Source organism: Rhinolophus hipposideros (genome assembly GCF_964194185.1).
Source record: "Rhinolophus hipposideros genome assembly, chromosome: 1".
Taxonomy (NCBI): domain Eukaryota; kingdom Metazoa; phylum Chordata; class Mammalia; order Chiroptera; family Rhinolophidae; genus Rhinolophus; species Rhinolophus hipposideros.
In genome coordinates, this window is record NC_138047.1 from 14500228 (window position 1) to 14524198 (window position 23971).

The following is a 23971-nucleotide window of genomic DNA, read 5'->3' on the forward strand; positions in this document are numbered from 1 at the left end:
GATTTTACTATAAATCTCTTAACATCTCTTATTACCCCAAAATTGATACCACATGTATTCATTCAAATTATCTGTGTCCTTGCTCTCATGTAAGGATTACCTAAAATTCTCTCCCTTACAGAAATATTTCTGGAGTATATTTTCAGCCCTACAGACTGACTTTTATGAAGTTTTTGGCAAGTTTGTTGAAAGGGGATTTAGTCTTTTTCACAAGTTTATTTTTATTTAGGTGAGCTTCTAATAACAAGTAAATCAGGAACATATCAGTTCTGAACATGAGACAATAATTTGTACATAGTTATTATGTGGTGCATTCAGCTCCAAGTGTTACAATACGGCCATCAAAGGGACACCAGGCAGCAAACTTTGACATCAAGGCTTACAATTAGACTTCCTTTAAATGGGTTGCCAAATGAGCACATCCAACAAAAATTTATTTCTTTCTGAAATACAAGTCCTTTAATCACAGAGCACTATGCTGTGTTATCCTTTGCATTGAAACCTTCTGATACCAAAATTCTGTTTACATTAAATACTCAAGTGTGACAGGAGTACATTTCACCTTCCCACTAAGGTTTCCATCTTGGCTAAAATACAAACTTGGTTCTGTGTGATACACATTTTGGCTCTGTACACTTTAAATACATGTATTTTACACTCTTTTTGTATAATTTAATGCAATTGTAAATCCAGTATAATTTTAGAGTCTGTGTATTTGAAGTTATGTTTTTGACTGCAAATACAAATTTCAAATATTTGTGATTTTTTAAAAAAAATTTTGAGTCATCTAAAAGATCATTAGACATTTGAAGTCTTGCTAAAATAAAATTTCTCTATCATTTCTGGCTTTACTAAACTTTAAAATATCCATTATTGCTAAACTCCATGCAAATGGCCACAGTCATACATCAGACCACAGAACCTAATGACATGAGTAAATGTATATATATGTATGTATATGTGTGTATATATGTATATATGTTTACCAAATATGTATATTTAATAGTTAACATACATGAGAAAAAAAAGAAACATCCTTTGAAACAAATAGAAAATTTAAATCCTTCTGGTAAACATTTATTTTTTGTTTTTTTTATTTTAGAGAATCTGCAATATTTTTAGTGATTTGCACTATTAAAGTTTTTATAAAAAGTGCTAAGTATTTTTATATTAGAAGGGAAATTCGAATGCCTTGTTTCTTTCTTTCTTTCTTTTAATCTCCTTTCTACAATTCTAATGGGAAGAGCAGAGCTCTGCCCTCCCAGGATCCACACTGTCTCTCTGGCCACCTCCTGTGCTCCCAGGTCTTTTTCTAGTGAGCTGGCCACAAAAGCACATGTTCATTTCTGAAAATTGAGAGCTCTAAATTTTGTAGCTGTTAGTTCTGCATATTTTTCCCTGTTTCTTAAAATCCCAAACCCTTAGCCAAATCTATCCTTGGAGATCATTTAGATCTTTTATTGAACCCTAGCGAATAAGGAGTAATTATATTCAGAAGCTTTTATACATTTAAAATTTTACCCACATGTTGGTTATCTTCAGGCTCCGACTCAGTAGCTTGCATATCTTCATTCTCACTTCCACGTTCATTTGTATCTTAGTTACACATGATCCTGTTTTGACCATGACCAATACTGTGACATAGTGTGTTTCTTACTCTTGAAGAATATAGACTTGCTGAGGGACAGACTATAATACTGTGCTTTAAAAGAAACCAAAACCTTTTCACCCAATAATGTAATTACAAAAAGGGAGAAAAAAATGTTTCTAAGGAAACAATTTTCTTCTTATATCTTATAGCAGGTGTTCACAATGAGCTTATTACTCTCTAATATTTGGGTTTAGTTTTGTGGCTACTAAGATTTCAGGTAGTGAATTTCTGCTTTAGGACAGCAAAATGATATTCACTAAATTACTTAGTCTTATAATGTACTCACCAAGGAAAACTAACCCATGGAAAATTAAGGTAAGACCAGAGTCAGCAAATTTCTGTCTTTGGCCATGTATATAAAATTACTAAATTTTATTCCACATGAATAAATATAAATTTAGATACTTTATTACTTCAAGAAGTTAATTTACCCAAGTTTTATTATCATATAACAACATTTTATCCTCATTTGGTATTCAAGAAAGGTATATTCAGTGAGGTTTTCCAATTAGGGATAGCTTTTGCAGTGACCACAGAGGTTTACCAGCCAGGACAATTCATAGTTGAAGTTTGGAGAGCAGGGTAGGGAGCTGGAGCAGACACCGCAAGGGAATAAGCCTCTGGCCAGTATCGACTTGAATGCACCTAATGTGCCCTCTACGAGATGCTGAAGTTCATGAACTAATCCTAGGACAAATGCTAACAAACCCCATTGCTGAATATCACTATGGTCACCTTCGAAGTTCTCCCCTTGGGAAGCTATGCACCAACGGCAGCGCCTAGTTCACCCTTCAGAGCAATTTTGGAACTCTTTTTCTGGAATGGCCATCAGAGCTGTTGTCGTATTACCCTTGATGTCACAAATGTCATCAAAATGCCTTTCAATATTTCCTTTATCTTTGAGTAAAGAAAGAAGTTATTGGGGGACAGGTCAGGTGAGTAGGGAGGGTGTTCCAATAAAGTTATTTGTTTACTTGCTAAAAACTCCCTCACAGACAGTGCCGTGTGAGCTGGTGCATTGTCGTGGTGCAAGAGCCATGAATTGGTGAAAATTTCAGGTCATCTAACTTTTTCACGCAGCCTTTTCAGCACTTCCAAATAGTAAACTTGGCTAACTGTTTGTCCAGTTGGTACAAATTCATAATGAATATTCCCTCTGGTATCAAAAAAAGGTTAGCAACATCATTACAACAAGTTTGCAAACTTAATTGTCAGACCTCGTATGTCCCTCATATCTGCTGCAGTGAAATGAGATAATAACCTTCCACTTGTGGAACGCTAAGTTTGTGTGCAGCAAGTAAGGAAATGTAAAGGAATATGTAGAGAATTCATGTGAGATATTTGTGACTAATGAGAAAATCTAAAAACAAAGATTTTAAACATGGTAGACTATGTTTAAATTGCCCATTCCTTTTAAAAACAGGAAGGCTAAAAGAAGGGCAAGTCTGTATTCTTCAATAGTAAGAAACACACTATATAAAAATACTGGTCATGGTCAATGGCTTAGATGGAAATAGGCGCAAACTAATATAGAGCGAGTTCTTATTGCCAAGCACTGTGTGTTTTATGTCATTTACTTCATACACTAACCCTATTACATAGACATTCACTTTCCATTATATAGATCAGAAAACTGAGGTCTGAGCACATGAAGCACCTGTTCAGAATCTCACAGCTAGTATAAAAATGTTAAATATGCCAACATGTTTTGTTTTTTTAATCTTGCTCTGTATTTATTAGTGATGAGCTTTTGTCTAGATGCACAAGCCATACTTGAGACCATGGCCAGCAAATAACAAGAACAATGTTTGTATGTAACCCTCCTAGTGGCAAGCACTGGCCTAAGCTTTTTACATATATGAACTCATGTAATCTCACAATGCTATTTGCTAATCCCCGGTTAAAGATGAGGAAACCAAGTAACAAAGAGGTTAAGTAACTTGATCAAAGTCACACGGCTAATAATTGGAGGAGCTGAGATATAACCCAGGCAGTCTGGATTCAGTCATATCCTCAGGCTTCAGTCTGTGTCCTAAGTAGAAACCTGGACCATGCTGAATAGACCTGGGGTCTGGCATCACCCAACAGAAAAGTGTCAGGGATATTCTGCTAATTTTACCCAAACAATAGAAGCGGGATAGTCAGGTTGCAGCTCGAATGGCGTCTCTGCTTATGGCTTTAGCTGTTTTGTGCATTTCCATGTCACGTTCATTAATAGAGATGAATGCCATTTGGGGTCCACCCCACCCACCCCAGTAAAATGCCCTCATACAAAAGGAAAAATGACCTGTCTCGTTTAACTTGGGCTGTACCGAACTGCACAGCGTCAGTCAGCTGGCCAGGGCTTGGGAGCAGCTCCAGAGGCCCCCAGGCAGCAGTCATGGCACAGGGCTGGGCAGCCTGGGGGGAGGGGGCCCAACAGGTCCCTCCCATACCTCGTCCTCCATGGTGTTGCCTCCCAGCACTTATGAGTGTGCTGCTGCAATTCCCCCCGTCACACTCGGACGCTCCTGATCTACACGGAGCTGACCGGGAGCGAATAAAGACTTAACCTGCTACCACTTCAGAAAGGTTGCTGACCACTGGCCGGACGCCAGCCTCCGAGAGTCCACAGTTAAGCGTTTCTGAGCTGATGTCTTTCGCTCTGGTGGGTTCCTCCGGCCTCTGGCTGCTTCTGTGTGGAACTAGAAAGGGTACAGAAACAGACCCGGTGACTTGGAGGCTTTCAGAACTCTCCTCAGTGCAAATAATTCAGTGTCGCAAAGCAAAAGGTAGAAGCCATTGCTGCTCAGTGATTTCTGGGCTGCTCTGCAGGCATCACCTTTGTGGGCAGTGTGACACCAAGAGATCAAGTTCATTAATTTATAGCATAATAGTTTATCTCCCTTTTAAAACATGTTGTGTTTTTAATATGAATGCTGCTCATCATCAGAGAGATAAGTTGATTTTTTTTTAAAGGTAAGAATAAGGTTTTCTTGAGGGTGAATCATTGCCAGGCGACTTCATCTTTGTCATCTAGTCCTTAGTAGAAAAGAATGACTGCTGTAAAGTTCTCTTTTTTATGAAAATATGTTGTATGTATTCTCAGACTTAAATACCAGTTTTAAATCCATGCAATTTATTGAGTGCTCACAGCGACAGTGATGGAGATGACAAGTGTCACCCACTATTTCCATGTGTCACACAGGTTTTGGTCGAATTCTCAGAACAACTCTACCTTAGGCAGATGACCAAGCGTCAGAGGGTCTGGGTTCCCATCTCAGCGGGAGAACGGGCTCACCCAGTCCACTCGCCAGGCTCACCTACCAGGCTAATCAAGTCGTATAATCTCTCTAAACTCAGTTGCCTTGTCTGTAAAAGAAGCTTAAGGATAAGGTTGTTGGGAAGAGTCAATGAGATGAGGCGCTTAAATAAATTGATGCACGTCAGGTGCTTGTTAGCATAGTACCCAAGGCTGTTGCTGCTGCTGCTGGTGTTTCCCCCGTTCTGCACATAAGGCAACAGCCTGGAGAGGTCCAGAAACCCAGCCCTGGCCCTTGACAAGTAAGAGGTGGGGCCAGGATTGGAACCTCAGGATTCATGTCTCCAAAACCCTGGTGCTCCTAAGCACTGTGCCACCCACAGACACTTCGCGGTGAGCGTTTTTAGACCAGTCTCAGGTCCCTCTAGCAGTTGCCCTGCTAAGGACCTGCCTTTGCCTCGTAAGCCTTTCAAAAATATAAGCCTCTAAGTCTTTTAACCAATCTGGTTGCCCTTTTTAAACTTGATCCCTAGTGCCTGTGAAATTCACAAGTAAGCCTAGTAATACGGTACAGAGTAAGCAAAGTATTATGAGGTAGGATTATGCTTTGCCTGTCACATGAGGTAATTCTGCTGGGGTAAACCTGAAGTGACACTCATGTTCATTAATGTGACTGCTATTAAACACGTGTCTGCTGTGTCATTTACTGCCTTCTCTTTGATCTGCCATCCCTGCCTTCAGGTTTCACTCACACACACAAAAATCCCTCTCCCCTTCTTTTCTTACACATATGAAATGAGTTGTGGAATTGATGCAGATATCTTAATCCTTAACACCCCCCCCCATAAACACACACCTCAAAATATAGATAGAAACGCCCGAGTTGTCTAATTGGAGAATCGCGATCCTTCTGCATCTCTGTTTTCATGTGTACATAGATCTGGCTTCAGCCCTTTCTTCTGAGGTGCTTCTAATTCTGTGTTTTGGGCAATGCCCACTGCTGAATGAACTTGTTGAACTTCAGATCCTTGCATTTCCTTCACGGTGAAACTTCATTACGTTTAGAGTTCTAATGGAAGAAGAACTAAGGGACCGGTGTAATTGACTCAGACATTTAACATCAGTGTGCTATCTTCATATTCAGGGGTTTCTTTTATGTTAAGTTATTAATGACAAATTTGGAGGGTTAGTTTACCAGCCCCCTCCTTCATTCCTGTGGAGAATGGCACTGCCTTTTTACTTCCTCAAGACTCTAGGACTTGGCATAAAAGTATTTGAAAGGAGATCAGTCTCCCCCCAAGAACTGAATTATTTATCTGTACATTTTACATACTCGGGCCGCCTTGTTTTCTGCCTACTTGCTTTTGTGTGTTTCATACTAGATTATAAACTCCTTTAGAATAGAAATGTTGATTAGTTCATTTTTGCATTTCTGTACGTGACAGTCATCCAGTAACTGCTTATTGAATTGAATCTTTGGATTTCTGATCTTTGCTACACCTGCTTTGCAAGGATAATTACTTTGCAAGTAGTTATGTCAAATTCGAAATTACAAAACTGCAAACTTTCTCAGTTAAAATGAGTAGCAAAACTCGTGACTTGGAAATGCTAATATATGTGCATCTGTGTCTGTGCAGAAAGATGTGAGTAGCTTACTTACCTGTGTAACCCTTAGAAAATCAGGAGAAAAAGTGAGTCCAGGCATTTGAAGGATGTTTCAGTAGGTATGCCCAGTGAGTTCTCTTTATTGCGCTGAATAAGGAGGGAGGCAGTGTGGGGACCAGGAAGGAGAATAATGTTCTTTCCTTGGATTTTTTTCTTTTTTTCATTTAATATCAGTTATGGAAAAAAGAGTCATTTAGACATTCATTATTATACTCAGAAAGGCATTATATTATGCTGGATTCTTTTCAACTGGAAGAAATAAGCAAGCTATGGTTAGCAGAAAGGAGGGGGAGAGTTTTGAGTGGTTTTGAACTCTCCCAGAATGCAGGTTGTACCGAGTTAAATAGAATGATCCACAGTATTTGAAAATTACATGCCTATATTATCATATAGCACAAGCAAGAGTTTTTCTGCTTGTGATTCATGTTTTGATAGCCACCAATTATTTTGTGTTAGTCAACGTAAGTAGTTTAGTTGCCAACTCACCTCCTTCTTGTTTATAAAGGGTACCATTTCTCATCTTAATATGTTCTATGCTAAAAGAAGACATTTTACTTTGACATTGTCCAAATGAAAACAATTTCTGTCTTGGTCTGGTGGTGAAGAGCCAGGAATGGGAGGGCGGATGGCTACCCTCTGGCTACGTTTTCCCTGACTCAAAGATTAGATACCGGTGTGATTATGGACAGTGCTCTTCTGAGAGAAGACAACATGTTCTTGGTAACATGAACCAGCAAAGGCTACCCAAAAAGTGTGGGGGATATGGAGTTGGGTTGTACAAGTAAGGAAATAGAGGGTTCCTGACAATTCCAAGAATTCAAATTCTATACTTAGAAGACTTGTTGTAAGAAAGTTAATCTAAAAAAGCAGACCGGTTCATACCTACGAAAACCATGAAATCTGTTACAAAAGTCTTATAATATGGAGTAAGTACCCCTGATCCTCCATTCCTCGTAGAATGCTTCCAGCGTTCATAGCTCACTGATACTCAAGCTACCTCACATTCCCTTGCCTTGGGTAAGACATCTGCAGTGAACAGGGCAAACGCAGTTTCCAGGGGCAGAAACTTAACCTCCAGGATTGGGAGGCATACGTGTCTTGTAGATTTCATTTAAGCCAGTTTCCCGTTCTTTTCCTCATTTGTTTTAGGCCAAAGAACTGCCAACTTTAAAGGATAATGATTTCATTAATGAGGGCCAAAAGATTTATATCGATGACAACAACAAAAAGGTGTTCCTGGAAAAACTGAAAAAGGATGTTGAGGTAAGAAAAATCAATATAAAAGACAGCCCCATTGTATAAATGTCAGCACTGTTGGTCTTTAGGAGCTTTTTAAACCATCTATTTTAATCTGCAAAAGGGCAAAAATATATATCGTACGTTATCCAAATCAGCAGGTGCGTCTCGTAAGGGATCTGGTTTGAAAAAGAAGTGTGCTGGTTCAGCAGCTCCCTCCTTTAGGTGCCAAACAAAAGAAAGTGCCTGCTATCTTCTGATGGGTAGCCCCACCCTCGGGTTTCCACATTCTTTGTTGATGGGGTGAGCCTGTGCTGGTGGGGTTAGCCTGGATGAGTTAAAACTCCTTCAGACTGACCGCCCACGGCACCAGAGTTGGGTTGGAGGGGAATGACTGCATTCTGTCAAACAGCAGAGCATTTCAAAAACAAATGTTTAGTAACTATTTGAATTTGGGGTTTCCTCCATCGACTCCACAAATTGGTGTTAGTAAACAACAGCCTCGATCACTTAAAGCTTCACTATTTCCACCAGCCTCTATGAAACTAGCATCATTAGCTCCATTAAACCAGACTTACGACATCATGGGAACAGCACGAGGGCAGTTTGGACACGAGTCGTGGGGGATTGTTGTGGAAAATAAAATACTATCTGGAAATGGGCTTTAAGTCTATAATGAATTGATTTTCTTTTAAAATATTTTTTTTTGTTTCAGAATTAAAAATGCACCTTTTTCTTTCCTTTTGTTTATTTAAAGGCATTGCAACTCTCCCACTGGACTTCCTTATATCATTCTTTTTGAAATAAATTCAGGACGAAAGTTATTTTCTTGAAATGCGTTAGATCACAAGACAGTGCAAAGAAAATTCTAATTTAAACTATTATTAAACTAAGTGTTTCTTAGTTGTTACTCTTGTTTATATGTTCGTGTATATGTTTGTGGGCTTTTTTCTTTTAACTTTGAAATACAGTTATCTGAATACCACTACAGATCTGCTGCTTAGCAGCTTTGTGGATTTTCTTTTTCATGTCATTGAGCAAAAGCAATTAAAATGAATTGAGGCAAAGAATCCAGTATCTCGTGCACTGGATCCCATTCCCCACGAGGGCAGAAGAAACATTACGGTTTCCTTTTTAATCTTTTAACATCTCTTTCATTGCAAGACAGTCAGACTGACCAGGTTAGTTCATGATTATTTTTGGTAGTCAATTATTTTAATTTTGAAAATCTACATTATTTTAGCCTACGTGTTGCATATACTTGGTTTAGGACCAAATATTTGGTTATTTGTGAAAGATGTGTCTACTTAAAATAAAAATCGATAAGTGTTTGCTTTTATTATATAGCAGTTTTCCTCCAGTCTTTCATTAATGAGCATTTACTTTTCCTCAGTTGTTAGTGGTTATTATTAAAATGTGTACTAGTTAACCATTTTCCCCCTTACCTTTGGGGTTAACTTGATCTAACTGATAACTAACCATAGGTAGACATACCCTCTTTTGGATTTTTATTCATTAATCAGCAAATCTTTGATCCTGAGAATAACATTGTTTTAGCAATTATGGTAAATAGTCCTTAGGGTTACCTGTAATCTGCCAGAAAATTGTTTTCATTGTTTTCCCTGTTGGCTGTATATCCCTATATGATAGACTCCAGAAATACTGTAACGGAAGCAGTTCAGATTTACAGTTGAGTGACATAGGGATCCTCTTAGCCCTTTTGTCTCTAATAATGTCGTTGATTAAAGGATTTGGATAGTTTAATCCCTTACATAGCTCTCACACTTAGCAGTTCTGTTGAAATAGAAGCAGGGCATAAAGAATTCTTTCATTTTTAAAAATTCTCAATGGTTGATAAAAGTGTCTTTAGTTTTGAAATTCCTGCTGAAGCATCATTAAATTTTTAAGCCGGTAATTATGGTGAAGTAGCTTGACATCTGATCTTGATAATGAGGCTGGAATTTAATCTAGTTTACCTTCTTCGTCAGTTTCATGCTCTTTAATGTATCTGACTGGCCTGTTAGTTTGAGTACAGTTTGTGGGGAGGTAAGGAGGGGGGTGGATTGGTTTTTACTTGCTGAAAGTAAAAGATGAGTTTATTGCAGCTCAATAAGTAATCTGAGAATAGTGAAAAACAGAGGCTGTTTTTTGTAGAAAAAAGAATTGTCATTTGAGAATCTATCTTTTTACTGCAATTAAAATCCTATTCTATTTGTGCCAGAAAAAGTACTTTAGTTCATAGTTAAATATAAGCTAAAGGAAGTGGTCTATGGGGGGGGTGAAAATCACTTTTGCCTTCTGACCTGCCTGTTATCAGCTCTGATCATGACAGTGGACTCCTCTCATTGGTCCACACTGGGATCCAAATGTTACACAATGTAAAACTGTGCTCTCCCTCTGTGTCTGGGAACGCCCCTAACACAGGGCCTCTCAGTGATGGTCCCACAACCTTGGCAATGGGTGGGAGGGAGAGGGTGGCAGCCAACATTTACAGAGCCTGGAGAGCTTAAGTCCTTCCCGTGCAGTCATTAGCTCTTTTTATTCTTATAACAACTCCTTGAGGACGAGTGCCGTTATTATTCCAGTATAGGAATGAGAAAACTTTGTCCAGAGACACACAACTACTAAATTCAGTCCGGGATTTAAGGCCTTCAGAGGCCACGCTCCTAAATTGCTCTGATATAAAATGCAAATTAAAAATGTTTATGAGCACAGTTCAGATTTTGTTTTCTGATAAATGCCCCAAAGGAGGATTACTGTAACTTTTAACAAATGATAAAACGTAACTCTTAAAATGGGCCGGTTGGAATTTTAATTCTAGGTCACAGATGTGTAGGGGTAATTCAGTAGAGCAATGTGTTGATAAAGTTAGCAAAGAAACTGAATTTAAATCTGTTGTGAAGGAGAGTTTATTAATGGGCCTTTTGTCACATACTTTTCTGGAAGGGTTTGTGACAGGGCTCATAAAGATCTTGAGGAAGGTACTAGCTCAAAGATGTAGCATAATGAGGAATTAATTATGAAGGAATCAGATTAGACAGGATATTCTGAGGGACAAAGATGATGATCAAAGGTCTGTCAGATAATTATCAAGAAATTGGAAAAGAGGAAAAGGAGGGGACCCAAAGATTATAAAGATTTAAAACTCTTCGTGCTTTGAAATCTTATGTACTGTAAAGAAATCGATAAATTTGAGTCAAAAGCTTAAAGGAATGAACAGAAACTGAGCAAATATGTATTAAGTTCCTAATGTAAGCTGGAGGCAGAACCCAACAGTGGAGCCCTTGATCCCTTTCTCTCCTTTCAACCTATAATCTTCCAATCCACAGTAGTTTTGTGGTACCCAATAGGACTGTTTTCCTAAAAGAATCTCGAACTTATTGCCACATTTCATTTCACTCTACTTCAGACGAGATTTAAAAGAAAGTTTGTGAAGATAAGAGCTAGTGAATCAATGGTCATTTCCACGTGTTTGTCCTGTCAGCCCACCTAACGTACAGTGTAAATTGCACGCTTGATGAAAACAGGCCTTCTACCGTACTGGTAAGGACACGGACAATTATAATGACAGCTCCCTTTGTTACAGGTTTCATTGCCTCAGCTGCATTATCTCTTTCCCATCTTTTCCACACCGCTGTGAGTTGAGTGGTATTGTCCCATTTTATAGTTAGAATAACTGTGGCTCAGAGAGGTGAACTCATTGACAAGACACAGAGCTAGTGAATGAGAGAAATAAGATTTAACCTCCCATCTGCCTCCAAAATCTATGCTCTTTTTATTTTTAAGATTATCTGATGCTTTAATTAAAGAATAACAAACGGCTCACCCTTATCAGCAAAACCCTTACTCCTAACCAGTGTGCTGTCCTTGGTCTTTCCCCTTTCTACTTCAGGCTCACAGATCTGGGCCTGCAGTTGGTTTCCCTGTTGGTTTCCAGTTGGTTTCTGGAAATGTCAGAACAGCTTCTTACCTAGCAATGCGTTTTTCATTTTGTGATGGTTTAGTAGGCAGTGCTGGGAGCTAACTTCACTTCTATTTATTGGGTACAGTTGTTTCCTTATTGGAAGAGGAGCCTGAGCAGCGGTCTGACCGCAGAGAAGAGGCCCAGGAAAGGAACTGGGGGCCTGCCCGATACAGGGAGCAGCACAGATGCAAGAGGAAGGCGTGGGCCTGGGGCGGAGGTGCAGCCCCAGAGGGCACTCCTTCCCTGTCTGACCCTTGGCAGGTTAATTACAGGCAGCCCCTCACTGTCGTCCGTAAAGCACACGTGTAAGGGAGCTGTCTGAAAGTTAAACATAGACCTATGTGTTAGAGAGAGATCTGTTCTGCAGAGCAAAGACACATTGTAAGTGGTCATCTTGCTTCCGAAAGGTGCTGCCTCTTGCAGTCCCAAAAAAAGGCTTTTTGGTGTCATTTTCTTCTTTGTTTTCATTTGGTTGGTGTAGTTATTTCTTGGAGGAAAGGGTTAGGAAGGGCAATTAGGGGGAATTAAGGAGGACTGGGAAGGAGATTCAGGCATCTCAATCACTTGTTCAGTAAATATCGAGTACCCACCATCACTTCCTGAGGGTCAGGAATGCAGTGAGGGCACAAACAGCCGGAGCCTCTGCCCTTGTGGGGCTCCCGTGTTTAGGGAAGACAGAAGTTACTCAGATCATCTGACAAAATGAATGTGCCGCTAAGCCAAGTGTCATTAGGGGAAAGTGTACAGTGCTATATATGCTCATGTTTGGGGATGTGGCCTAGGCAGGATCAGGAAAAGCCTCCTGAGCAAGTGCCCCTGCAGCTGAGACCGGGTGGTTCAGTGGGAGGTAGTGGAAGAAGGTGGGAACAGGGTTCAAGACGGCCCAGGAAGTGATGGGGCTGAACTAGCCCAGTCCCCTGGCCCATGTTAGAGTTTGTTTCTGCCTTTTGAGATGGGCACTTGAGAATGGGGCACTGTTGGAAAGGTCCTAAGCAGGGGTGTGACAAGGTCAAATTTGTGTTTTGGGAAGATGTTCCCTTTCCAGAGGGCTGGAGGGAGAAGTTCTGGCAACATCCATTCTTTCCCACTTTCCAGAGGCCTTCCAAGGGCCCGGAGGAACAGGGATGGTTAGAAGGGGGTCTGTGTCCCAGCACCATACGAGGTGCGCAAGACCAGGCCTGGCCAAGCCCCCACCCACCCTGCAGCCCCCCACACACATGGATTCTGGGGGGAGATGTTGCCACTTGGCAATACAGTGTCCCCAGCTGTACCCGGACCTCTGGAGGGCGTCCAGGATGGGCTCTGTGTGTGTATGTGGGTTGGGGGGGCGAGAAGCAAGCCAGAGAGAGGCCCCAGATAAAGGCGCTGGGGCAGGCTTGAGCTAGGCGTAGAAGAGGGCACTGGACGAGACAAAGGAGGCACTGCCCTGGTCCTTAGGAGCCCAGAGGCTGAGCTCAGCACCAGACACAGCCTCCTGGGAGCCTGAACGACAGACGGACAGAGCAGACGCAGGGTCTCTGGTGACCATCCTGCCCTTCGGACCTCCTGGGGGTCAGAGATATGACTGCATATTCCTAATGCAGTATTTCCCACATGGCTTTTGTTTCCAGAACACTGGGCCCACAGGGTTGGAAAGGGGGAAAGCAGATTCCATGATCGCATGTCATGTGAGGTGTGCTGCTGGTGACACCCGTCTCGGAGACCTGCACTTACTCTGGGTGGTCCTCCTCCTCAGAAACCATTGGGTTGTTTAACTCATTATTTCCCTACTAGTGTCATGAAGAACAAGATTTGGGGAAAGCTGCCTTAATGCAGCTTCCAGAGGCAGCGTAATGCAATATAAAGAACATGAGCTTTTAACACGGGATCCTGAATCACTACTTCTTAGCGTTGAATCCTTGGGCAAGATTTTTTTAATCTGTCTGAGCCTGTTGTCTGTTTCACACAGGGATCCAAATGCCGGCCTCGTGCCAGGCCAGCTGTCTTTATACTCCAGGGCTCTTAGTTCTCTTCCCGATCATGGGCCCGTGGGGAGCAGAATGGGTAACCAAGGTCCTGTACCTGGCTGCGTGACTGGATCTGTGTTGGTAATGGATTCAAATGTTTTATGGTATTATGATTGTCTCGAGATTGGCAAGGTCATGCCCACAAGCATGTTCCTTGGCCAGATGCACTGTGAAGCCCAGCAGCTGCCAGGATGACATGGGAGGATAAGTGGCCTCTGACCACTGGAGAGGAAGTCTGGTTGAGGGAACTGGAAGTGGCAAGTTGCCTCTGTGATTACTGTAATGGGGGAGTGTGGGAAAAGTGGCTCAGAAAACTATTCAAGACTTGAGAATCAGCATTCGGTTTTCTTTGTTCTTTAAATAGAATAAGTTTCACCTTTATTTTTCCCCCAGCTTTTGTTTAACAAACAAAATTGTAAGCTATTTAAAGTGTACAATGCGATTTGATACTATATGTATCTGTTGTGAAAGGATTATCCCCACTGGATTAATTAAATTAGCATTAATCACCTCACATGTTTACCTTTGCATATGTGAGAACATTTAAATCCTACTCTCTTAGCAAATCTCTATTATACAATACAGAGTTACAAACTTTGGTCACCATGATTTACATTAGACCCTCAGACCTTATTCGTCTTATAACTGAAAGTTTATATCCTTTTACCAACCTCTGCTATTTCCCACACCTCCCCAGCTCCTGGCAACCACTGTTCCACTCTGTTTCTATGAGTTTGACCTTTTTTTCTTACATGCCACATGTTCTACCATGCAGTGTATGTCGTTCTGTGACTGGCTGGCTCGTTTCACAGTGTAATGCCCTCAAGGTCCATCCATGTTGTCGCAAATGACAGGCTTTCCTTCTTTTTAAGGCTGAATAATATTTCAGTGTGTGTGTGTGTGTGTGTGTGTGTGTGTGTACACACAACTTTTTTATCCATTCATCACTGATGGACATTTAGGTCGTTTCCATGTCTTGGGTCTTGTGAATAATGTTGCAGTGAACATGAGGGTGCAGATATAGCTTCAAGATAATGGTTTCACTTTCTTTGGTTATATACCCTGAAGTGGGATTGCTTGATCATGTGGTAGCTCTAGTTTTAATTTTTTGAGGCCCCTCCTTATTGTTTTCCATAGTGGCTGTACCAATTTACAACCCTACCAACTGTGCACAACGGTTCCGTTTTCTCCAACACTTGTTATTTCTTGCCTTTTTGATAATAACCATTCTAACAAGTGTGAGGTGATATCTCCTTGTGGTTTTATTTTTAGTTCCCTAATGATTAGTGAGGTTGAACCCCTTTTCATGTACCTGTTGGCACTTCAGCACTATTTTTTGATAAAGGATTTGCTTTTATCTATTTTCAAATATTAGGTTTCCCTTACCTTGCTTAAAGATTTGTGTGATTTCTTTTTTTTCTGAGCTCAAAACACATGGGGAAAATGAGAGCGAAATGGGAGCTGAGGGAGGGGTGAGCAGGCAGGAGCGAGCCTGGGCTGGCGACAACCAAAGGCATTAGGAAACAGCTGCAGTGCGCGGGCCTTGCCTCGTCTCTAAGGGGGCAGGCCTTCTCTCTCAGCTAGGAGACAGAGCTGCTTCCCGACTGGCTTGGGAGAAAGTAACGGCTCTGCAGGTCTCTGAAAACTGATTTCATTTCATTTCAGCCAGATCTTCAAGACCTATAATTTCAAGACCTTGTGTAAGGAAGTTCATTTCTTAAATTCTATCAGAGTATCCTGAGGCCCATCAGCTACTCTGCATCACTGAGCGAGGCTGTCCCCAAATCCTTCAAGGGTCAGGGTGACATGCCTTTTTGGACCATGAGCCCAGGGTCTGAGCAGAATTGGTCCCTGTGCAGAGCCAGCCAGCTGGAGATTAGGGAGCCCTTTAGTTCCAGCCAACAGATAGGCCGCCACATTTTGCCCTCAATGATACTATCCACATTGGAATCGGTTGGTTAGTATGGTGTGCTTAAGATCACGTGCCTGGGTGCATCTACTAAAAAAGAAGAAAAGAAAAATATGACACGGAAAGTCCAAAAAGAACTTGGCCGGAGGAGTGGCCAAACCCCAGAGCTGGGCCTTGCCCCACATTACGTTCTCGCCATGGCTGGAACAGGACAGGCAAGGAGAACGGGAACCTGGGCTGGTGCAGCCTCATGGAGAGCGAACCACCTTCTGCATCTTGGTCTCCTTGCTTCCATCAGAAGGAAACGCGAGCAGGACGGAAGGACTGCGTTATTCGCCAGAGCACTGACACAGGCATTTGCTGGTTGATTGGAACATTTGGGCTTTTACTTATTGGTGATGAACAGCATAGTAATCTCAGCGGCGTGTACTGACTTTCAAAGTGCTTTCACAAACCATTCTGAGACTCTGCTGGCAGCTACTTGGGAGGGCCCTGGTTTTTCCCATTAGCCAGTGTTAATTGTTGGGAGAAACGTTCTCTTCCCTCCCTCGGGGTCTTTTTCTGCCAGTCTTGCTCTCTGCTCTTTGGCATAATCCAACTGACATGTGATGAATGCATTCCTCGCAGCATCCAGCTTTGCATTTCAGGGAAAATAATACTAGCTCTGAACCAGCCCAAAGTGCCAGGCATCATTTTAGGCTCCCGGCCGCCTCAGAGAGACCCTCTTCTTGCTTCTGCCGCTCCTTCACTCACAGCTTCCCCCATGTGCATTTCTTTGAGCTTGTTTTCTTTAAATCTGGGTTCTGTTTGAACATACCTGACCCTGTCGCCTCCCGCTCTCCAGTTTCTTGCCCAGTTGAAGCTCATGGACTACAGCCTGCTGGTGGGAATCCACGATGTGGAGAGAGCCGAACAGGAAGAGGTGGAGTGTGAAGAGAATGATGGGGAAGAGGAGGGAGAAAGCGATGGCACCCACCCTGTCGGAACCCCTCCAGACAGTCCTGGAAATACGCTCAACAGCTCCCCACCCTTGGCTCCAGGGGAGTTCGATCCAAACATTGATGTTTATGGAATTAAATGCCATGAAAGTAAGCTGAGTTACTACCAACTCTTTTTACCTATGAAGCAGTTTGGTGTGTGCCGTATCTACCAATAATCACAACCCCAGTTTAAAGTATACTGCCTTGCAAGCCTCATTCTCCAGAGTCCCAAGTAATTGATTTGGGGACAAGGGTATATTAAAGGTAACGTAATCCCTGGTTTTGAAGTATAATGTGATGAGGTCCTTCAATCTTGTGATGTTGAGGGAATAGAGTGATGTAACACAATGTTACATATACAACATACATATACACGTACTTACACGTACTTATATATGGATAACGTATATAAGAAATATTTTTCAATTTTTCTCTGAGCTGTCTCTTTTTTATGTGAATCTAAAGTGTCACGAATCTATCCTGAGCCCTGGTCCCCTCTGAATCTCATGTGGACCTCCTGTAGGACAGTCATCTCATCTCAGCGAGCCCGTCCTTCTCAGAGAGCTGAAGCCAGCCCTGGATGTGGGGCGAGAATCTCTGATTTGCTGCTGTGTCCTCTGCTTTTCCTCCCGTTAAGGGGTCGGTGGCCCTCTTGTCCAGAGTGGGATCTATTTTAATCCTAAACATCTGGGCAGTTAGATATCTGAAAGAATATTACATTTTATCATACCTAGTTATACATAAAATCCCGAAATATATATATATATATATATATATATATATATATATATATATATATATATGCTAGCGATAAGGTAAAAGCAGGCGTGTGTTTTTTTGAGTAATGCAAAGTATGATTCATAGTTGTTTTTTAAAAAAATCTCATATGGCACATCAGCTGAGTGAATTTGAGTTGTGTTTTTATTTTGCTCACCAAATTGTTTTTTTCAACACAGGAAAATCAGATATAGTCAAATGTACTTTTCTCGTTCTTTATAATTGAAAGAGCATATTTGTGGAAATGTACAGAAGATAGATATTGTACATAACATATGCCTTTACCCAGCTCTGATACTAGATCCAATGAGAATGAGGACCTAACATCTAATTAGGAATTAGCATCTAATGATGGAAAAGGGATTAAGTAACATACTGCTTCTACTTGTTTTATAGAATGTTTTAAAAATAGACTTTGTCTTTACACCAAAGCAATTCACAGTTATTTAAAAAATGCAGATTAACAAAAAATAAAAACACTCCATCCAACCCTTGGACCTCCACTGTTAATATCCTGGGGTTATATTCTTTTTTCACTTTTTAAATTGAGAGGGAGTTGGGTACAGAGACTTAATAGGGACATGCAGGAGTTACATGGAATCTTCAAAAGCTTCTGTTGCCTTTGTGTTTGGACTCCTCCAATCTCCTATTCCTGAGTCCCTCACCCTCTCATGATCCTTCTTCTCTCAGCAGGCAGCTGATGCCTTTTCCAGTGTTGTCATTTATGCCCCAACTTTGCTGTTATCCGTTTACAGACTCACCAAGAAAAGAGGTGTACTTTATGGCAATTATTGACATTCTGACTCATTACGATGCAAAAAAGAAAGCTGCCCACGCTGCAAAAACCGTTAAACATGGCGTAAGTATCTCCGTTTTGCTTCCTTCTCTGTTCCTGGGCCCTTGACATTGTCTGTAGTGCAGGGACCAGCTCCAGGCTGCTCGTTCCCACTGTGCTGCTCCAAGTCCTTCAGTGGGTCTCATTCCCTGCAGAGGGCTGAGTGCAGACTCAGACTCAGAAAATGGCTCTGCCCACGCTGCTCCCAGGACTGCCTAGGCTTTGGGCAAGTCACTTAAACTCAGCAGTGTCTCTTCTTTTTACACACCAGGGATATCCACCCACACGGGCATCATTAGAATGATATACAAATACTTTTTCATTTGAAAAATGTTTCAAAGATAAAAGTGCTAAAGATATTTAAGTGTTTTAATATGAAATGTTCAGAACTGAACTACTATTACCTGCTTCAGACACTTCCAAAATATGCAGTTTTATATTTCTTTTCTCACAGTGACTGTGTTTTTTCTATTACTTTAGCCATCTGAATTCCTTCCCTTTGTTGTGCTTGCTCAGAATTATCGCTATTCCTGGCATATGTTAACTTGTTGAATCCCATGGCAAGCCTGGGAGGGGTACTAGGGTGTCCCTGTTTATCAGTTGAAGACATGGAGGAAGAGCGCTTAAGTGGTAACGTGTCAGGATCACATCACCAGGAAGTGGCAGAGATGGGATTGCCCCCCAGGTCCTAGCCCGGCCCCAGCTCTGTGCTAGTCGTACCCTCTGCCCCACCAGCGAACCCCACCTGACTGGCTGAAGTTCTCAAGTCGTGGGTATCCATTATGCTGTATTGTAGGGATCGATTTTGGCTTTCCAGGTGCACTAAACAAGCCTTAGAGCCCATCCCACACAGATGAACTCCTGCCCTGGCTGGTTCACACTGGAAGGAGAGGGGCCACCCCAGCAAACTGTGTAGAGCAACCCAGATACAGCAGAACATCAACTTCTGTTAAAGACGCTTTTTCTCTATTTTACAACCAAACAGGCTGTGTTCCCAGTAGTGGAATCAGCCTAAAATGATGTTCCATTTGCCACAGAAATATCGGTCACTTCATCACCAACTAATTATTGTGTTCCTGCTGTGTGGATAGCATGGACCAAGACCTCATCCGGCCCCCTGACCACATTAGCAACCCTGCCTGAGTAAGAGAGGCGGGTACACAGTAGCTCTCACCTAGCGGTTGGCGTCAATCTTCTGAGTACCATTTGTAACGATGTGCAAGCCAGATGCACTATCCCCTTTCCCTGGTTCTGAGTCCAGTTCAGGAGCTTGAGCGACAGGTCTCCAAAAGGCTCCATGGTTATTCTGATGCTCACGTCTGGATGAAAACCATGGGTATACAGGTTCCTCCGCTATCCGAAAGCAGAGCCTTCCTATGAAACGTTTCATAAACCAAGATGTAAAGCGAAGAAGCAATTGCCACTAATTTGTATGGAAAACTTTTTGAGCATTCCCAGACCTCACAAAATTACCTGCCAAATACATTTAATTATACTCAGTTTTACACAAAGTGTAACACCCTTATGAGCTCTTAGGCTTTTCTGATACCATAGGTCCCTTTTGCTAACAGGTGCACAAAGCAAATCGAGATAAAACACAGGTGCTCTGACACAGTGCAAAGCTCTGGCGCTTGGTGCCGAGATGCTGAGTGTGGTTCCCGGGAAAGGAGCCTGGCGGGGCCATTGTCGCTGCTCGGGGTCCGTGTTGCCTCTCTAAGGGCTAGCTGCAGAAAAAACGCTGAACCTATTTTCACTTTTCACCTTTTTTGTAAAAGCAGAAATTGTTTTTGGATTTCTTTTGGTTAGCCAAAACAGCTACTAAGATGGGTCTTTTGTAAAAATGAAGTGGCATAACCAGAAACTTGGAAGAGTAGGGGGTACCTGTATTATAAAGACAGACCTGGGTTGGAACCAGGAACACCTTTCCTGGTTGTGTGAGCCTGAGGAAACACTTTGGAGCTTTAGTTTCCCCCAACTAATAAAGGGGTCCTGATGCCTTGCTGTTTCCCTCCCTACAATTGTTGGGGGAAACATGAGAGGAACAGGCTGAACACTGGGAGATGCTCTGTGTTGTTCCCGTACCTCCTTAAACCTGCTGTACTATTCTATTCCATATGGAATTGGAAATGTACCACAGCAAACATGGCTCCATTTTCATCTCCCCAGTAAGTCACCAGCCTAGGAATATACCACTTGGCGTATAATCGTACGCAGTTTGCAAGAACAAAATATCGCTCTTTGCAAAGGAATGTTGTGTTGAGCTACTGCTGGGAACCATTCCCAAGGCCTGGGCTCCTCCATGGAGATCCCAGTGGCCCAGGCCAGGCATGAAAATGACATGCTCCCCAGTGAACATGGGTGTCTAAAACAAGCACATGGTGACTTAGTAAAACTCTGGTGTTCCCCTTTGCAGCTCAGGCCCCTGGCTAGTAAATATCTTGGGACCGCTCCCCTCTCACAATAGGAAAGCTCCTCCTGAACCACTGTGTGGGGCCCAGCATCCTTTTTCCAAGCAGGTCTTTGTGAGGGGGAACAATGGCATCCCCAGGCCCTGTGCTTGATAGAAGCCAGCCCCTGCCCTCTTGGGGAGATGCAGTCAGCATCTGGTTCGGGTGTCGGAAAGAGCCAAGACAGCTAATGTGGAACCTACTGTTGCTGCTGCTGGGCTTATCTTAGAGCACTGGACTGCTTATATTGGTCCAGAAAAATGAACGCAATCCTTACATCATTGGCATCGGAGTTTCCCTTTAGCCAAATGTGGAGGGTCTGTCATTCTCAGGGTATCCCCAATCTGCTCCCTTGAAAAACAAAAGCATTGTCCCCATGGCTTCTGAATGTAGGCCACACCCACTCCACTGTTGGATAGGAACATCCCAAATGTGGCTAGTTTGATTTTTTTTTTTTTAAGTCGCATCAGTCACAGTGTACGTATGTGATAATATCATGTGTTGTTTCCGCCGCTCTTTGCCTCATTTTCACACACAGATTCCTAAGAACCCTGATTATTCAGACACAGTGTCCAAAATCAAGGTTCTGAGTTATGTTTTAAAAACAGAAACTGCACAGATTTGAGAATGATTAGTTTTATGTTCAGCTAGATACTGACTAGTAATTGTATCAATATTCCTCTCCTTTAAAACTGCCCAGGCTGGTGCGGAGATCTCGACCGTGAACCCAGAACAGTATTCAAAGCGCTTTTTGGACTTTATTGGCCACATCTTGACGTAACCTCCTGCACAGCCTTGGACAGACCATGAGCATGGGAAGGACAGGGGTGGCTTCCGTGTAGGAAATATGAAAACCAAACTCAGTGAAGTACACCTCCTTGTTTACATCTTCAGGCCAAGATGACTGATTTGGGGGCTACTCGCTTTAACAGCTACCTGATATTTCCCAGCATCGTTCTAGCTATTTCTGGTGTGTGTGTGTGTGTGAGTGTGTGTGTGCGTATGTGTGCACGCGCGCGAATCTTCAAAATAAATTAATTGATTAATGAAAACTGATTTGCTTCTGTGTGTTTGGGCAACGACTCTGGTTCCAGCTGTGGACGAATGAATGAATGAATGAATGAGCACCTGCAGGGGGGAGGGGGAGAGGGAAATGCATGTCTGACCAACGATGTTGGCATCACACAATAAACTGTGGATCAGTTTATTTTTTGCAGTTGAAAGATGTGAGACAGTATTCATAATAATAATGAAGATAATAATGATGATAATAATGATGGTAATTAAAAGAAAAAACTTAACCACGAATGTTACACTCCTACCACACACACTGACACTTCTTAACAGTGTACCCCCAGCCCCTGGCACTGGATGGAGGAGTGCTGGCATCTCCTGAGTGTCCTGGTTCAGGGTTCTGCCTCCAAATGGTGTTGGGACTTCCAATATCCGGGGACAAGGGCCCTTTCTCCAGCAAGAGGCTGGTGCCCCTCTAGTCATTCTATCTGTACATTTTCACCTCAGTAAGTACATCCAGGAAAACTGCTTACTTCTCTTTTCTTGCCTGGAGTTTCTTCACTGTTACACTCTTATGTTGCAACATAGGAATTAATGCTAAAAAAATAAAAATAAAAATAAAGCTTACCTGAAAATGCATAGTTTGGGGCAATGGTATCTTCATCTCCCATGGTGGGAAGGTGAGCAAAGTATTAGAACTCTCAATTCTCCTGTTACCAATTGTAAATCTGAATTACAAAATGTTTATGTTTGACCGTTGTTTAAACAATGGTATTTTGTTATGAATTATCCCTTTCACTGAAACCCTCAATATTACTGTTTACATTATTAGGAAAACAGGGATATTTTTGAATCTAAGAATTTAATGTACAGCATGTGATTTTTGAAGTTTACATGTAAAGTCATTTCACAGTGTAGGTGAAATAATGTTTGTCATATTTTGAAATGTATCCTGCAGTCATGTTCTGGGGTGAATATAAGCAGTCTTCTACAATTAGAGGAAAAGGGTTGTTTTGTTTCCTCCAGATGTACATTTATGAACATAATGATTTTTTTAAATGCTTATCCCAAATCTGGTCATGTAAGTTCATTGCCCTAAACTGTGCTGATTGTGTTTAATCAAGTTGTAAATTTCCAACATCAATCGTATATTTACCAATTTTCTGGCATTTTCTGAAAGGCGTCAAGCTGAAATATTAGACTGCTTAGAATAGGTTATCAACTTATACACTGTGCTAAAGCTGTGCCTTTGAAATTCTTTGTTTGAAACAGACGATTTTTGTAGGCAGTTTCGGAAAAGGAAAAAGAAATTCACCCTTCAATAATTACTTGTAACTCAACAAATACCCCTGCCACACTTCCTCTTCCAGTAACTTTGCTTCAGGACTTATCTAGACTGTAATGGTGCCCAATATATGTGGGTTTACTTCAGAAAACAAAAGGTGATAGCAAATCTGTTGCTTTGGAAACCAGTAGCAACACCATCCTACTATTATCTACTGAAGCCACATAGATTTGCTATTCTCAGCAGAGGATGTTCACACCCCTGTGACATGGTTGTCCAAATCTGTATTTCATGCATTTGAATTAATTGAGACTGATTTGGTCCCACCCTCCCCTTTCCTTCTGGCATCAAGCCACTTTCAGTGTTCTGAAGTTATACTACAGTTTTTTTGACCCAAGACTACCAGTGAGACCCTGAAGTAAAGAAAAGGTACACATACATTATTTGAGTAACTATTTCCTTTGTGGCCAATCTGTGTATGCTTTTAGAAGTTTACAAAATGCTTTATTTTTGTCTGTAACGGTCTCTGTCATTCATTTCTGTTGAACTATTTGGACAGAGTGAGGAAGTTTGCCTTGTATCTCTTAGTGCTAACAGTACACCCCAGTCATGAGCCTGGCTTTACAAAATAAAGCACTTTGATGACTTACAGGGTGGATCCTTTGTTCCTCTCTCATTGTGTTTCTCTCTGTTGCAACCTAATTTTAAATACTTGGGACTAAGAGGACCTTTTGCTAGTCCGAGGAGAAGTAAAAGTGAAATTGAAACTTTTCACTAACTAGTTTTGCCTTCCACCTGTCAACTATTTCATTAGCAGATCATAGAAACTCCCAGGACAAAATTGCCTTACTACAAGATGGACAGGCAGAGAAAAGAAATCTCTTCAATGAATACCCTAAAGTATAATCGTTTTTTTGTGTTTTTTTTTTGAATTTTGACCAACCATAGTTCTGTGTCAGCA

The 23971-nt window shown here is 41.7% G+C and overlaps 1 protein-coding gene across 1 annotated transcript in view; it reads left to right on the plus strand.

The window, feature by feature from the left end:
* PIP4K2A (phosphatidylinositol-5-phosphate 4-kinase type 2 alpha) overlaps positions 1 to 23666 on the plus strand; it is a 151090-nt gene extending 127424 nt beyond the window's left edge. Inside the window, exons 7-10 of the mRNA XM_081055452.1 lie at positions 7707 to 7820; positions 16517 to 16760; positions 18185 to 18288; positions 21412 to 23666. Of these exons, the coding sequence (XP_080911578.1) occupies positions 7707 to 7820; positions 16517 to 16760; positions 18185 to 18288; positions 21412 to 21492 (543 nt within the window). The 3' untranslated portion in view covers positions 21493 to 23666. The remainder of the gene's footprint in view (positions 1 to 7706; positions 7821 to 16516; positions 16761 to 18184; positions 18289 to 21411) is intronic.
* Positions 23667 to 23971: the final 305 nt, after the last annotated feature.